Genomic DNA, 15,778 nt, shown 5'->3' on the forward strand with positions numbered 1-15,778 from the left:
TTATAAAGCATATAGGAAGGATAGAAATGGTCATTTGCCACTTTACAAGTCTTTGAAGCCCATTGTACAAACCTGTTAAGCACAAAGTGTTGAAAACTTGTTTTCAACACCTGATGATACCCACGCGGATCTTACCGGATCAACTTGACCCGTTTTTTGTTTGATGGATCCAATATATTCTTATTATCACAGATCTAAACCACAATTTCATCCGCCGCTCCACAATTATTTCACTCTCTAAACCCTAGATCCTCCACCGCATAACTAAAGCACCTCCACCACACCTCCACCGCACCTCCACCTTTCATCCATGGAACCGGTCTTTGCCATCACCGTCTTCTCCCCTTTCATCCATGGAACCGGTACCGTTTTTTACCCTATTTTGTACGTTTTTTTTTTTAATCTTTGTCAGATCTGTGATAATACTTTTAGATCTGTGATAATACTTTTAGATCTGTGAATCTGTGATAATACTTTTAGATCTGTGATAATACTTTTAGATCTGTGTTGGTTTTGTGATTATTTTAATGTTCTGTGAATGGATCAACATCGAGAGTATATATTTTTGTATTGGTTAGGGTTTTTGTTTTTTTGGAAATTTGAATATAGTTGAAGACGAAGACGGATGAACAGGTGAAAGAGAGAACACTGCGGCTTGGTTGAAGAACCTTCAAATTCAGCCTTAGTGGTACCGTTTTTTACCCTATCTATAGTTTTGTTTGTTAAATTTTATATCATTTAAGTTTTTTATAAACATCAAGGCTGTTAAAGTGAAGAACAGTATATGAGGTTTAAATCACCAGTCTTGCAAAAATGCTAGAAAAGAATAGAAAAAACAACATAAATCTACACATTATAAGAAATCTACATATTAGTGAACTTGGTGCTGTTATTTGGTTTCATTTAAATTCATGTTAAGGTAAGTTAATTGGCATATTACTGTTACCCAACTTGACCCTGCGACACATCTGTTTTCCTATCTTTATTTGTATTAACCTAATTTTTTGGGCTCTTTATTTGTATTAACCTAATTTTTTGGGCTCTTCATTTAAATTCACTAAAAGGTACGTACTTTGTCAAGTTATTAATGTTTTTATGAGTAAAGACCTGGATCTGGATTTTCTTGTCAAGAATTGTTTATTAGTTTTGTTTCTTTTCTTTCCTTCTTTTATCTTACAAATAATGTTCGTTGCTTGCAGGCTTGCAATGAATTATGAAGTTAAGAAACTGAAAAAGCTTGCCCTGAAGAGGTAATATGACATTCTTTGGGGCTATTTTCGGTCATTAATCAAATTGGTAATATATGACATTCTTTGGGGCTATTTTTGGTCATTAATCAAAGAAAGCAATCAAGGTCTACTGAAAAAGCTTGCCATGAAGAGGTAATATGACATTCTTTGGGGCTATTTTCGGTCATTAATCAAATTGGCAAAATAAAAAATTGTGTAAAACTGTTACACCTCAAATGAGTTGAAGCAGGTTAATCAGTTGAAAAGCTAATTAAAGTGTATTGATTATTTGCAACGGTACGTGGTTTGACTAGATGTTTGTATTATTCTGGTTAGGTTTTGTTTTTCGTGTCAACACGGTCAACGAATATGTATCTTTTGATCTGAAGGAAATGCTGAAGGATGTGGTGAGAACCAAGACTTATCTAAACGTCATCTACAAGAAGAAATATTTATTCAAAGAAAAGATTGTTCTTGACGTTGGTGCCGGGACCGGAATATTCTCCCTCTTCTGTGCAAAAGCTGGGGCAAAACATGTTTATGCTGTATGTATCTTTTTCTCGCTGTCATATGATTCAGATAACACTTAAATGCTTTTTTTGTTGTTGTTAATTTGACCTATATAGTAAACACTAATATGTTACGCTACTTGTTTGCAGATTGAGTGCTCACAGATGGCTGATATGGCACCAGATATTGTTAAGGCGAACGGTTTTTCAAATGGTAATTAACATCTTTAAAATTCAAGTTCTTACATTTTTTAAAATCTTGGTTTGACAAGTCAACTGATTTCTCATTTTTGCGCTTTAATGTCGCGGTTATAACTGTTTTGAAGGGAAAGGTTGAAGAAATCGACCTTCCAGTTCCACAAGTGGATGCTATTATTTTGGAATGGATGCGTTATTTTCTGTTATATGAGAATATGTTGAATACAGTTTTATATGCTCGTGATAAGTGGCTGGTAAGTTTCATTTACTTTTTTTGGTTTTTTAATTTGGTTTTTTTGTTTTTAGGTTTGGCCAGTTTTGCGACTTTCGTCCAAAGGCATTTTCATCCAGCATTATGAATGTGGTGAAAGAGGTCATCTGTCATTGGCATGCCCTAAGAAACAAGCTTCTGATGTGGCGAATTCGATACAGGTGGCTAATGACATGGAAGTTGAGAAAGCTGACTTGGCAGTTGTTGGTAAGGAAGCGAGTGATAATGCTGATGCGGGTCGGGCTGGGCGTAGAGGAAGTATTTATCTTGATGGGCTTACAACCACTTTACACTTAGACGATTTGGACTACTTAATCGAATGCTTACAAAAATTGTTCGATGAAGTTAAGAAAGTGGGCCTCTTCCCATTCTACGAGCAAGTCGAGTTATTCACTGGACAAATCACAGACGTTACGTTCTTCGAATTACTTGAAAAATTTGGTGAAAATTGTCGTTTGGATGGATCGTACTTTTTGTGCAAACACAATCATATAAAAAAAGTCGCTAACATGTTGGAGAAAGTTCAAGGGCTCTCGCTTGAAGACCGGTTTAACTTCTGTTTTGCTCCAGTTAACATTCGGGATCCAAAGGCGATATTTACAAAGATTTGCTCAATCGTACTCTCAAAACGTGCCAGTTAGTTTAGCTATGGGGATGTCGAAGTCTTTTGCTAGAAACGATACAGAGTTGTTAGATCTTGAGAGTAAGCATCAAGTTGTATCTATGTGTATCTATGGCTGTCGAATCACTTCAAGGAGGAAACTTTTCAGTATGTGAAGAAAGCGGAGGCCATGGCGACTGATATTGCCGAGTTATTAGGTCAATCTCTTATTAAAGCGAACTGGAAACCGGAATCGAGAAATCAAGGGTTAAGCTGCAAGAACAGTAAGTCATTTTCTTTAAGTATATGATACGTTAAACATGATTTGCAATTGCATTATTCTAAAAGTTATTATCTCCGTTTCCTCCATATAAGCGGTCTCGTAGGGACGACGGTGGTTACGACGGACGCCGTGGTAGTCCTCGCGGTAGTTTCGGATCTGGTGATAGAAGGTTTGTAAACGGTTTTCACTTTTTATTAATATTATTATTTTTTTTATTTTCTGTATTACGCTATCTCATGGAAAACTATAGGTACAGACTATAGTGTCGAAATCTCACCATATATGAAGCTAATTTTAGTAAGCCAGTTGATTGACTAGGCTATTAGTTAATGTGCCTGTGAATTTGCTTTGTTTCTATTTATTTGTTAATCGAATATCATTATAATTGACTGTGTTTGTGTTAGTAGTGATTGTTCCAGGTTTGAGCTTCCATTGGGGAGTATAATGGCATTGTTTAATGGTCTGCTACCTTTGTGAAGAGATGCAGGAAGATTGCGAGTTAGTAGATTATGAGTGAGTGTGAGACTGAGAGTATTCATTCACCAGTTCTATATAATTGATTTTGAGTGAGAGTATTACTTCTACTATTCCAAATACTTGACCAAATACTTGAGTGTGAGTGAGTGTTGCATTCCATCTGTTCTATATGATTGATTTTGAGAGAGTTTTACTCCATCCATTCTAAATTACAGGAGCACTTTCCTGGTCTAATCATATAAGTACATAGGAAAGTGCTTTTATAATTTGGAAGGGGAGGAGTATTAATTGAAGGGGAGACTCGAAGTTGAAAAGGGGAGGCGCTGGTAATGTTTAGAAACAGGGAGACCGGAGACGGTTATTCACCTGAGTCAAAGCAGATGGTGTAATATTAAGTTTTTGATTTGATTGAATGCGGCTCTAAAAGTGTGGAATGAAACTTGAATGTACCAGTCTTGGTTTGAATATTCCTTCTTCAGGTTGCGATAGCTCGCCAGTTCTATTTCAACTACACTACGCCAGATCAGTCTCGACAAGAAATATTTCACAGCGTCAAATTCATGTTTCACGCTCTCGCTCATCAAATCTCTGTTCGATCTCTCAGGTATAACTGTTTGTTTGTTCTCTAGATCTATACACACTTTTTTCATTGAATTAAATCCAAATGAAATCCATTATCATCGATGAATGTTCATCGATCTGTTGATTCATTCTAAAAGTTATGTGATTCAATCGTTAATTTTTCTTGTTCGGATCTCAGTATAAATAATTTGTTCGTGTTGAATACGATTTTGATCTTCAAAATCTATACGCAATCGTATTAAATTTATCGATGAGTGTTCTAGGTTTTTTGCATCAATATATTGATTTTGATTGATTAATTTTCAAAATGATGCGGTTGAGTGGTTAATTTTGTTTGTTTTTAACGGTTATTAAGAATACAGGGTGAACGGTGAACTGAAACCATTCGACGAGAGTGAGTTTTTGAGAAGATGATTAAATTGATGATGATCAGATCTCGGTGGTTGGAGTTCCAGATGCGATTCCCGTCAAGTATATGGAGGGACTAATGGATGATGTTGAAAAATCAAATGAGATGGTCTAATTGATCTTTTTTTTTTTTTTTTGTTGAAGATAGAAGATAGTTGCCCAGATTTGGTAACATCTGTTGAGGCTACCCAAATTCCGCTTCAAAACGAGCCTGCCTGTTAGGTATCTGTTTATGTTTCAGCTTCATTTGTGTTAACAGATTATTTTATGATCTGTTATAATTTATTGTTGATGCATCTATTCTGATTCTTATTCAGACCCACATACATCACTAAAGATTTTACTTATAATGATTTATGAAGGCAACCTGACACCAACCAGAAGCGGTATAAGGAGTAGGTCAAACGAGTTGTGTAATTGCTCAAATGGGTATTTTTTTTGGTATGGGCTAGGTTGACCCGCAAACATGTTTTAGTCCGTTTTTAACTTGTGTTAAACATGATTACATTAACAGGAATATTACAATATATGTGAAGCGGTTTCGCCTCCTTTGGATATTCTGGATTATTTTTATTTTTATTTTTATTTTTTGTGCTCATGAATGATATATAATTGGGTCAGCTGGATGTTTGGACAAATGAAAGAGAAGCTGTGGGATTAAAGGCCAACTTGACAACTTTAATCTTTGAAGTTCAATGTACAAAGTACCTGGAATTTTATTGGTTGTTTTTCAGTAGACACGTTACATGCTATAGACAATACATCTGTTCAATATAACTCCTGTTTTCTTTCGGTGACAATTTAATTAGGTAAACTGATGAGTGTTGAATGACCAACCATTACCTCTATTACTTATCTTGCAAATTTAACATGTGATAAAAGTTGTGCTAATAAAGTTAAAATTCATTTATCACTTGATCTCATTAATCTATACTATATTATAAAGCATATTGCAAGAACAACTTAAGATGGTTTGCCACTTTACTTAAAACACCTTTAAAGCATGATGTACAACTCTCTAAAGCACAATACCCTTTATACCTCTCCAATGATACCCTTTATACCCTCACTCTCTTGGGCCGGATTTTTGGCTTTCAAACAATACCCTCAATTGTTGGGCGGGGTTTTAAATTTCAAAGGCCCTGAACGTTTTTAGAAAACGTCAAGCTTCGCCACTACTAAAGGCCTCATTGTAACTGATGATATGGTTAATCATTTAAAACTGTTTATTTACCCACATCTTTAAAACCCCTCGTAACATAACTAGAATCACACAATTTTCTTTGTTTTCTTCTGAAGCCAGTAACCGGCCTTCGCACAATAACCACCAAAAGCCATCACAAAACCATCAATCGTCGCACACCACTGATTCTCTGCCGCTGAAGAAGGCCGCAACCGACCCTCACGTTCAGCTACACTGCCACCATCGTCGACGCACGCCACATCGGAAACTACATCCCCGTACATAGCCCTAAACTCACCAACCTAAGTGATATGTTTCCCGCCGCATCGCGCTTTTAATATTTTTTATAAAAAAATCGCTACTTTTAGTAGCCAATTTTTTTTTTAATTTTTTTAGCTTTTTTTAGGTTTTTTGGGGGTTTAGTTTTTAGCATTTTAGCTTGGGGGGGGGGGTGGGGGTAGGGGGGTTTAGGTTTTTTTTTTTGGGGGGGGGGTGGTGGGGGTTGGATTTTTTTAGCTATTTTAGGTTGTGTTCACATTGGTTCTTGCGGTTCCGCAATAAAGGTGGTTCTCGCATGAACCTTACCCATATATACACACACACATATATATATATATATATATATATATATATATATATATATATATATATATACATATGTATACACATATATATACATATATATATATATACACACATATATATATATATACACATATATATATACATATATATATATATATATATATATATACATATGGGTGAGGTTTCTCTACAAAGTGTGTTTTTTCTACAAAGTGTACGAAGTATTTTGTCCATTGGATGTGTTTGATCAATGGTTGAGATTAGTTGAGTGGCATTTTTGTAATATTTGTGTTTTAATTATTGATTTATTTAATATGTGAGGGGCATTGTACTCATTAATCGTGTTTTAAATAAAGAAACTACCATCAGTTCCTTTATTCTAGCCATTTTTTCATTAATTAACCACCAAACTCTAAAATCATGGATCTAGACATCAACATGATTCAAGAACATTCAAACAATTAAGAACAATAACACTATAATCTATTCCAAAAAATGTTCATACGTTTTTTTTTTCGATCTGATTTGTTTACACTAGTGTGTTTACAGAATGCAAACTTTTATAATGGTGTGTTATACATAATCTAAGTTGTTTATATTGGTGTATTATTCTAGAGATCGAAGCTTTTTATACTGGTGTTTTATACAAAATCTAAGTTGTTTATACTAGTGTGTTATACTATCGGTCAAAGTTGTTTATATTGGTGTGTTATACGGAATCTAAGTTGTTTATACTAGTGTGTTATACTGGCGATCGAAGTTGTTTATACTGGTGTGTTATACAGAATGTATGTTATTTATATTGGTGTATTATACATAATCTAAACTATGGGTGAGCAAATTAACCACCATAACCGATAACCGAACCATAACCGACATAACCGAACCACTAATAACCGATAACCAATATAACCAATGGTTATGGTTATGAAACTTTGTATAACCGCTCAATCGGTTATGGTTATGGTTATGAAGCTTTGGTTAACCGAATATAACCGAAACCGAACCGAAATTGTTATGTTAACTTTATATAATAGATTTGTGTTTTACAAAACCATATAGAGGATTTTTACTAAGATAAAAGTATGTTAGTAACAAAATGATCTTGATATAGATGTCATTTATTTTGATAAAGAAATAAGGTGTTATGACCATAATTCTTTTTGTTTGAGAATTACCTTATTAAAAAGAACTCTAAATTGGTAGTTTAACCAAAAAGTTTAGTCTTCGTTATCTTATAAAATAGGCTCAAGCTAAGTTCAAATCGTGCACAACCCTATTTATTTCAAACCTTGCTTGGTTACTTAACCGAAATTAACCAAAACCGAACCATAACCGACTTCATAACCGATTAATCATAACCGAAGTTTGGTTATGGTTATGGTTACCAAAACTCCATAACCGAACTAGCGGTTATGGTTATGGATAATAGTGAAAACCGACCCAAACCGACCCATGCACACCCCTAATCTAAACTATTTATACCAGCGTGTTATACAGAAATGTAAGTTGTATACACTTGTAACTGATAAAACACAATGTGAATAAACTAATAACTGCTAAAACACAACGTCAAGAATTTGTTGATGAGTGATCACATGTCATGTTAATTTTCTTCTATATATATATATATATATATATATATATATCCAAAATCAGTACCAAAACAAAAGTAAATCAGAGAATACTAAATCGAATACCTTAATCAATCATCAACTAACAATCATTGAACTGCTAACAAAATAAGAACAATCGAAAAAAAATCAGAACATTAACGAAATTAGGCGAGTGTAACAACAAAGAAGAATAATCGAAGCACGTATTAGACATTACCGTCGATTTAATGTCTTCCAATCCGATGTTTGTTGATCTAAAGTGTTGGAGGGATCTTAATCGCCGTGTTCGACATTACCGTCAAACATGCTCCTGTCGCAGCAATATCGGGAACGTAAATTTACTAAATATTCTGAATTGATATCATGTCTTCTGGTCGCGGAGCAAAACAAAAAACTCCTACTAAAAAACCATCAATCGCAACTAGCCGGTGCAAGCCCATTCCCTGAAGCGAATGTGGCTAATTATCAAAGCGGACAAGGTAGAGGTAGAGGCCGCAGCCCCAGCAGAGGTCGTGGTCGTGGTCAACGATGAGGATATACATGGCATCGAGAGTCACAGAACACTAAAAATAGCGATGGTGAATCGAGTCGACCTTCAAAAGGGAAAAGAAGCGGGAAACAAAGCAACATTTGTTATAAATGTGGGATGTCAAATCATTGGTCTCGCAGATGTCGCACCCCTAAACACCTCGTTGAGGCATATCAACGCATGATGAAAGAAAAAGGAAAGAATGTTAAAACTAATATGATTGAGGATGCACCTCTAGCCACGATACCAGACATTCATTTGGATACATGTGATTTCATTGAAAATGTTTGTGATGTTTAAACTTATTTAATGTACCTTTTATGTTTTACTTTTCACATTGTGACCTCTGTATTTGGTTTTGGTTTGAAACTCTTGCAATGTTTCATTTTACTTCTTTGCACTAACTTTTATTTATTTTTATTTCCTGAAGAAATATGTATGCTAGCTCCAGTAGAGCTATTATTGGTGATGAATGTTCTATATCTAGTGTCAGTAACCTTATCAAAGGCTCCGGTAGAGCACACATAACATTATCTTTGGGTACCCGGATAACATTATATTCTAGTAAATCCAGAAGAAATTTGCTCAGCTTTAAAGATATTTGAAAAAAAGGTTACCACCTAAACACAATATATGAAAATAAAATTGAATATCTTCAAATTAGTTCAAGCAAAAATGGTCAAGAAACCATTGTTGAACAATTAGAAGCCTTATCCTCTGGATTATATTGTACTAATATCAATCCTATCGAATCATACATGGTGAATAACCAAAAGCTGTTAGATAAAGACACATTCAATATATGGCATGACCGCTTAGATCACCCTGGTAGCATAATGTGTCACACCCCCAAAATCCACCCGCGGATAACACCCGCTTCGAGGGCGTGACTGACCAGGATCCAGCCACCAATTATACTGAATAACTAAATTGGTAACAAGGTAGTACTTACTAACCATACGATTAGCAAGTGTTAAGTTTAGAGTTCGAGTCTTAAGTTCAGAGTAAATGTAGCGGAAGCATAATTAACAGTTTTAAACATTGTTCATAAGGTAAACATGATAAATGCCCAACACACGGGCAGACGACCACTACACATCCCAAGCAGCTGCTCCAGTCACTGGCCACCTGCAAAGCATGCAGTAAGGGGTCAACAATAATGCTGAGTGAGTTCACTAGTTGTCCAGTTTTAATTACCAAAAACTTGTTTCACCAGTTAATTTATCCGTTTATACATGCCATGGGGAGCTACCCCAAAAGTTAGCGACTAAACTGTTTTTCCAATACCGAACACTAGGTAACCGAATGCGTTTCCGCAGGATGCCCCGATGTCAATGTTCTATCATCATTGACGGATGCCTGAGTACATTAGTTCACGACCGATCCCATACCATGGCACGGTGTGAGGTTGGTAAGACCTAAATAGCGCTATCAACTAATAACCCGTTCGCCTGGCACCGGCGACTAATCGGTATTATGTAGTAGGGACTTGAGTGATAGAGTTGCGTTTAGTGCCGTTAGTTGCATTCTGTATAAACAGTAATTAACTAAAAAGGTTTCCCAATACTAGGGAAGATAAAGTAAGTTTGTTCCCAATAACTAGGGAAGGAATGTAGACGGTATCCCCTTTACAAGGGGATAGGGTTGTTCTAGTCTCGTGTCCCAAACCACCGGGACGCATGCTTTTAAGTTGTGAACTCACCTTGGGTTGCTCGGTATGATATGTTACTTGGTTAAGTATGTTGGTCACCACGTCCTAGCATGGTTACCAAGTATAGGTCAAGTTGGGTACAAGTAAACACGTATAAGACACACTTAACGTAAATGCAGATAACTACAGCAGCAGGTATACATGCAGTAACATGCAGACATACGAACAGTAGCAGATCAGTAAACAGCCCAAACAATAAACAGCCCAACAGTTAAGGCCCAAAACAGCAAAACAGTCAAGGTCCAATAACATAAAACAGCCCAGTCGAAACTAAAGTGATTGCGACTCGCAACCGAGGTTGCGACTCGCAACTGAGGTCTCGGTTCGTCATGCTTTGGTTACGGCTCGTAACCGGAGATTGCGACTTAGCAGGTGTGGTTGCGACTCGCAACCAGGTTCGATGCGTGCTGATTGCGACTCGCAACTGGGAGGTTTCGGCTGGTCATGTGTGGTTTCGAGTAGCAACCAATGGTTGCAACTCGCAACCGTGATAACGTGCATGGCAATCCCTTCTAGAACCTGCAGTGTACTATCCAATGGAATTGCTATTTCATGTAAATGTTGTACTATGCCACTAAACATGTTTCTTGGTCGGTTTTGTGCACATTTTAGATCAAAATCAGCAGATTCAAAACTTCTTAGCAACATTCAAGCTGTTCATCATATATTCATCAGCCATATTCAAGTTTCATTCATAAACAACCCAAAATCCTTTTTAAAACTCCTACTTATTTTTCGGACAAAAATCATAAACAAGATTACACCCAAATATGCATTTTAATAGCCACAATCATGGACATTAACTAACAATCAGGCCTTAATCTTTAAACATCATCGGATAGTAAAACCCATCAACTTAAACAATATGAAACATTTAACCAAAACCATAACAAACCACAAACCGATTATCATAACAACAACATCATAAATATTCACAACAAACATCATCAAGTGGCCACCTTCCTTAGCATATTTAGGAACATACAAGCCTAATATTCATGCTAAAATCTCTAATCACATCAACAAGCATAAAACCATAGCAATCACCAACAATCATGAACATAAACACACTAACCGGTTACTCGGGGTTGAGAGAAAAGGGGTGTTCGGGTGGTCTTCTTGGTTCGGCCGATCCTCCTTGTTGCTAGCTCGCTTGATCCGAGAGATATGAAGGAATGAGGAGATGATTTTGGTTGCTAGAAATTTAGGGTTTTAGGGTTTAGTGAAGAAGATGAGAGGAGAGTGTGAGAGGAGAGTGTGTAAAATGATTAAGGGAGGTGGGGTTGGGTTTATATAGTGTACCGAGTTGGGCTAGGGGATTCCGGATTGGGTTTTCGGCTACAAGGCCTTAACCGGCCCAAGTGCTTCACTGCTCACTCGAGGCCGTGGTCTCGAGTCGGGTTGAGGTTTCGGTTTACATATATATATAACACATATATATACATATATATACATAAGTAAATCGGCATATAACACATAATAACAAATAGTTTTTCATACATTTTTACTGTTAGTCGGCTACGTACACGTTTGTTACATCGAAAGGTTATCCGGAAAGATCCGAGGTGTCACATTATCCCCAAGTTTTAGGAACTTTCGTCCCGAAAGTTAAGGCAGCCACTGTCAAGCTAGTGTAAGTGAAAGCGTTTCAACGGGGTGTCACATCATCCCCCCGTTAGTTTGGAATTTCGTCCCGAAATTCGTTTGTAGCCTCAGTGCTGGGGTTTTCGTTAGGGAACAGCTGGGGATATTTGTGCTTCATCTGGTCTTCCCGCTCCCAGGTATACTCTGGGCCACGTCGCGAGTTCCAACGAACTCGTACAAGAGGTATCTGGCTACGTTTGAGGATTTTGATCACTCGATCCGTGATCTCAATTGGTTCCTCAGTAAAGTGTAGCTGTTCGTCAATCGTTAGTTCCTTAAAAGGAATCACAAGTGTTTCATCCGACAAACACTTCTTCAGGTTGGATACGTGGAAAACGTTATGTACCGCACTCAGTTCCTCAGGCAGGTTCAATCTATAAGCAACCTTACCGATCTTCTCGGTAATTTCGAATGGTCCGATATATCGCGGATTAAGCTTGCCCCGTTTACCAAAGCGAACCACACCCTTCCAAGGTGAGACTTTGAGTAGAACCCGGTCACCGACCTGGAATTCCAATGGTTTCCTACGCTTATCAGCGTAGCTCTTCTGACGGTCACGAGCTGCCGCCATGCGTTGTCTGATCTGGGCAATCTTTTCCGTTGTATCTACCACCATCTCTGGGCCTGTGATTTGGCTATCACCGATTTCCGCCCAGCAGAGAGGTGACCGGCATTTACGACCGTACAATGCCTCAAAAGGTGCTGCCTGAATACTAGTGTGGTAGCTGTTGTTGTAAGAGAATTCTACTAACGGTAGATGCTTCTCCCAGTTCTTGCCAAAGTCGATCACACACGCTCTAAGCATGTCTTCTAGAGTCTGGATGGTGCGTTCGGATTGTCCATCCGTTTGCGGGTGATAAGCAGTGCTCATATCCAAACGTGAGCCAAAGCATTTGTGCATAGCTTGCCACAATTCCGAAGTAAATCGAGCGTCTCGGTCTGAAATAATTGAGGTTGGCACTCCGTGCCTCGAAACTACTTCTTTTAAGTAAATCTCCGCCAGGGTAGAAAACTTGTCTGTTTCCTTAATAGCCAGGAAGTGCGCGGACTTGGTCAGTCGATCCACTATTACCCAAATAGTATCATTTCCGCGTTGAGATCTAGGTAGCCCTGTAACAAAATCCATGGAAATTTGCTCCCATTTCCATTTCGGGATTTCTGGTTGTTGGAGTAGACCTGCTGGCTTCTGGTATTCTGTCTTGACTCTCGCGCAAGTCAAACATTTGCTGACGTATGTTGCTATGTGGGCCTTCATACCAGGCCACCAATAGGTAGTCTTCAAGTCGTGGTACATCTTGTCCGAACCAGGATGTACTGAGTAGCGGGACTTGTGGGCTTCGTCCATCCCGAGTCCACGTAAACCTCCATAGAGAGGGATCCAGATACGCCCTGTTACATAGTAGGCGCCGTCTTCTTTCTGTTCTAGTTGCTGTCTCGATCCTCGCAGAGATTCAGCCCTGATGTTTTCCGGCTTCAATGCTTCCACTTGAGCATTCCGAATCTGAGTAGGGAGGTTAGACTGGATGGTGAGTTGTAGTGCTCGCACGCGCTTTGGTACGGTGTCCTTTCGGCTGAGGGCGTCTGCCACGACATTGGCTTTGCCCGGGTGGTATTTGATGGCGCATTCATAGTCATTCAAGAGTTCGACCCATCGACGTTGTCTCATGTTCAATTCCTTTTGCCTAAAGATATACTCGAGACTCCTGTGATCGGTGTAAATGGTGCACTTGGTACCGTACAGGTAATGTCTCCATATCTTAAGAGCAAAGATCACTGCTCCCAGTTCCAAGTCATGCGTCGTGTAGTTCTTTTCATGCGTCTTGAGTTGTCGTGAGGCGTAAGCAATAACTTTCTCGCGTTGCATTAACACGCAACCGAGTCCATGAATAGACGCATCGCAGTAAACCACAAAGTCGTCAGTGCCTTCAGGTAACGAGAGAATAGGAGCGCTACAGAGGTTATCCTTAAGCCTCTGAAAAGCAGATTCCTGTGCTGCATTCCACTTGTAGGCGACGCCTTTCTGAGTAAGAGTCGTGAGAGGTTGTGCAATCTTGGAGAATCCCTGAATAAATCTGCGGTAGTAGCCTGCCAAACCCAAAAATTGGCGAACTTCTGTGGGAGTCTTAGGCGTAGGCCAGTTCTTTATCGATTCGATCTTAGCGGGGTCGACATGAATTCCGTTCTTATTAACTACATGGCCGAGGAAATGGACTTCCCGAAGCCAGAAGTCACATTTAGAGAATTTGGCGTACAGCTGCTCGTTGCGAAGGAGTTCGAGGATAAGGCGTAGGTGCTGTTCATGCTCTTCTTGACTTTTCGAATAAATCAAGATGTCGTCGATAAACACAATTACGAATTTATCGAGGTAAGGCTTACATACGCGGTTCATAAGATCCATGAACACTGCCGGCGCGTTGGTCATTCCAAAAGGCATGACGAGGAACTCGTAATGACCATAACGAGTCCTGAATGCAGTCTTGGAAATATCTTCATTACGAACTCTCAGCTGATGATAGCCTGATCGCAGGTCAATCTTTGAATAGTAGCTCGATCCTTGCAACTGATCGAATAGGTCGTCGATGCGCGGGAGAGGGTAACGATTCTTGATGGTAACTTTGTTCAACTCACGGTAGTCGATGCACATTCGGAATGTGCCATCTTTCTTCTTGACAAAGAGTACTGGTGCTCCCCAGGGCGATGAACTAGGACGGATAAATCCTTTATCCAATAGCTCTTGTAGTTGCGTAGAGAGTTCCTTCAGTTCTGCAGGGGCTAAACGGTACGGTGCACGAGCTATGGGTGCTGCTCCGGGAGCTAGTTCGATCAGAAATTCGACCTGACGGTGAGGAGGGAGTCCAGGTAGTTCCTCAGGAAATACCTCGGGATAATCACGTACTACAGGAAAATCTTCAATCCTCTTTTCCTTTTCGTGGGTGTTGGTGACAAGTGCTAAGATAGCGGTGTGCCCTTTTTGTAAACACTTCTGAGCTTTTAAAAGCGAGATAATGCCTGTGACTTCTCCACCTTTGTTGCCTTGGATGATGAGGGGTTGACCAGAACGACGAGGTATACGAACTGCTTTCTCTTGACAGAGGATCTCAGCGCGATGTTTGGATAACCAATCCATACCAATGACGACGTCGAAGCTTCCAAGTTTGACAGGGAAAAGATCGATACTAAACGTATGGCCAGACAATTCTAGGGTGCAGTCGTGGATCACATGCGTGGTCTCGATGTTCTTACCATTAGCTATCTCGACGGTATGCTTAGAACTTAATAATGCAGGCGAGTGCTTAAGTTTCTTACTAATGCGAAGGGATACATAACTGGCATCGGCACCGGAATCAAATAACACAGAAACATAACGATCATCAAGTAGGAACTTACCCGCCACGACGTTGGGGTCGTTCCTTGCTTCACCAGCTCCAATCACGAAAGCTCTGCCCCTTGCATTCCCAGCATTGTTGTTCTGCTCATTGTTCCCAGCTCCCTGATTGTTGTTGCGATTCTGATTCAGTTCAGGGCAATCCTTTCGCATGTGCCCTGTTGCCCCGCATTTAAAACATGCTCTGTTGTTTCCCTGCTGCTGTTGCTGTTGGGGTTGTTGCTGATTCTGCCTTGCCGGGAACTGACTTCTGCAATCCTTTGCTTCGTGCCCCATCTTGTGGCATCGCTGACACTGACCCTTGTTGCATGCCCCATTGTGGTGCCTGTTACACTTGTTGCACTTAGGGTAGTTTCCCCGGTAGCCACCCTGTTGCTGAGTGCCTTTGTTGTTGTCAGTTTTCCTTTGCTGAGCTGGGGCTTGTGTAGGGTTAGCATCCTTACCCTGATTTCCATCCCACTTTCGTTTGCCATCACTAGAACTTCCTTCCGTAGCACTGATCCTTTTGGGCAACCTGCCCTCTTCCACAGCCTGATCAGTGAGTTTGTGAGCAAGTCGAACGATCGG

At 39.3% G+C, this 15,778-nt stretch overlaps 1 protein-coding gene across 10 annotated transcripts; it reads left to right on the top strand.

Moving 5' to 3' along the window:
• Positions 1-221: 221 nt before the first annotated feature.
• Positions 222-5,165, top strand: LOC110935927 (DExH-box ATP-dependent RNA helicase DExH18, mitochondrial-like). 10 transcript variants are annotated; one of them, XM_035989623.1, is made up of 6 exons: positions 222-688; positions 1,200-1,774; positions 1,889-1,952; positions 2,243-3,092; positions 3,184-4,780; positions 4,876-5,165. In XM_035989623.1, the coding sequence occupies exons 2-4, from the start codon at positions 1,764-1,766 to the stop codon at positions 2,846-2,848; spliced, it is 681 nt and encodes a 226-aa protein (XP_035845516.1). In that variant the 5' UTR covers positions 222-688; positions 1,200-1,763; the 3' UTR covers positions 2,849-3,092; positions 3,184-4,780; positions 4,876-5,165. The 10 variants fall into 10 exon arrangements, 9 of the variants coding, with proteins under 9 accessions (XP_035845516.1, XP_035845522.1, XP_035845517.1 ...); XM_035989629.1 differs by having other exon boundaries at positions 4,921-5,165; XM_035989624.1 differs by having other exon boundaries at positions 3,184-4,172; positions 4,506-5,165.
• Positions 5,166-15,778: the final 10,613 nt, after the last annotated feature.

The sequence above is a fragment of the Helianthus annuus genome, chromosome 4, assembly GCF_002127325.2.
Source record: "Helianthus annuus cultivar XRQ/B chromosome 4, HanXRQr2.0-SUNRISE, whole genome shotgun sequence".
Taxonomy (NCBI): Eukaryota; Viridiplantae; Streptophyta; class Magnoliopsida; order Asterales; family Asteraceae; genus Helianthus; species Helianthus annuus.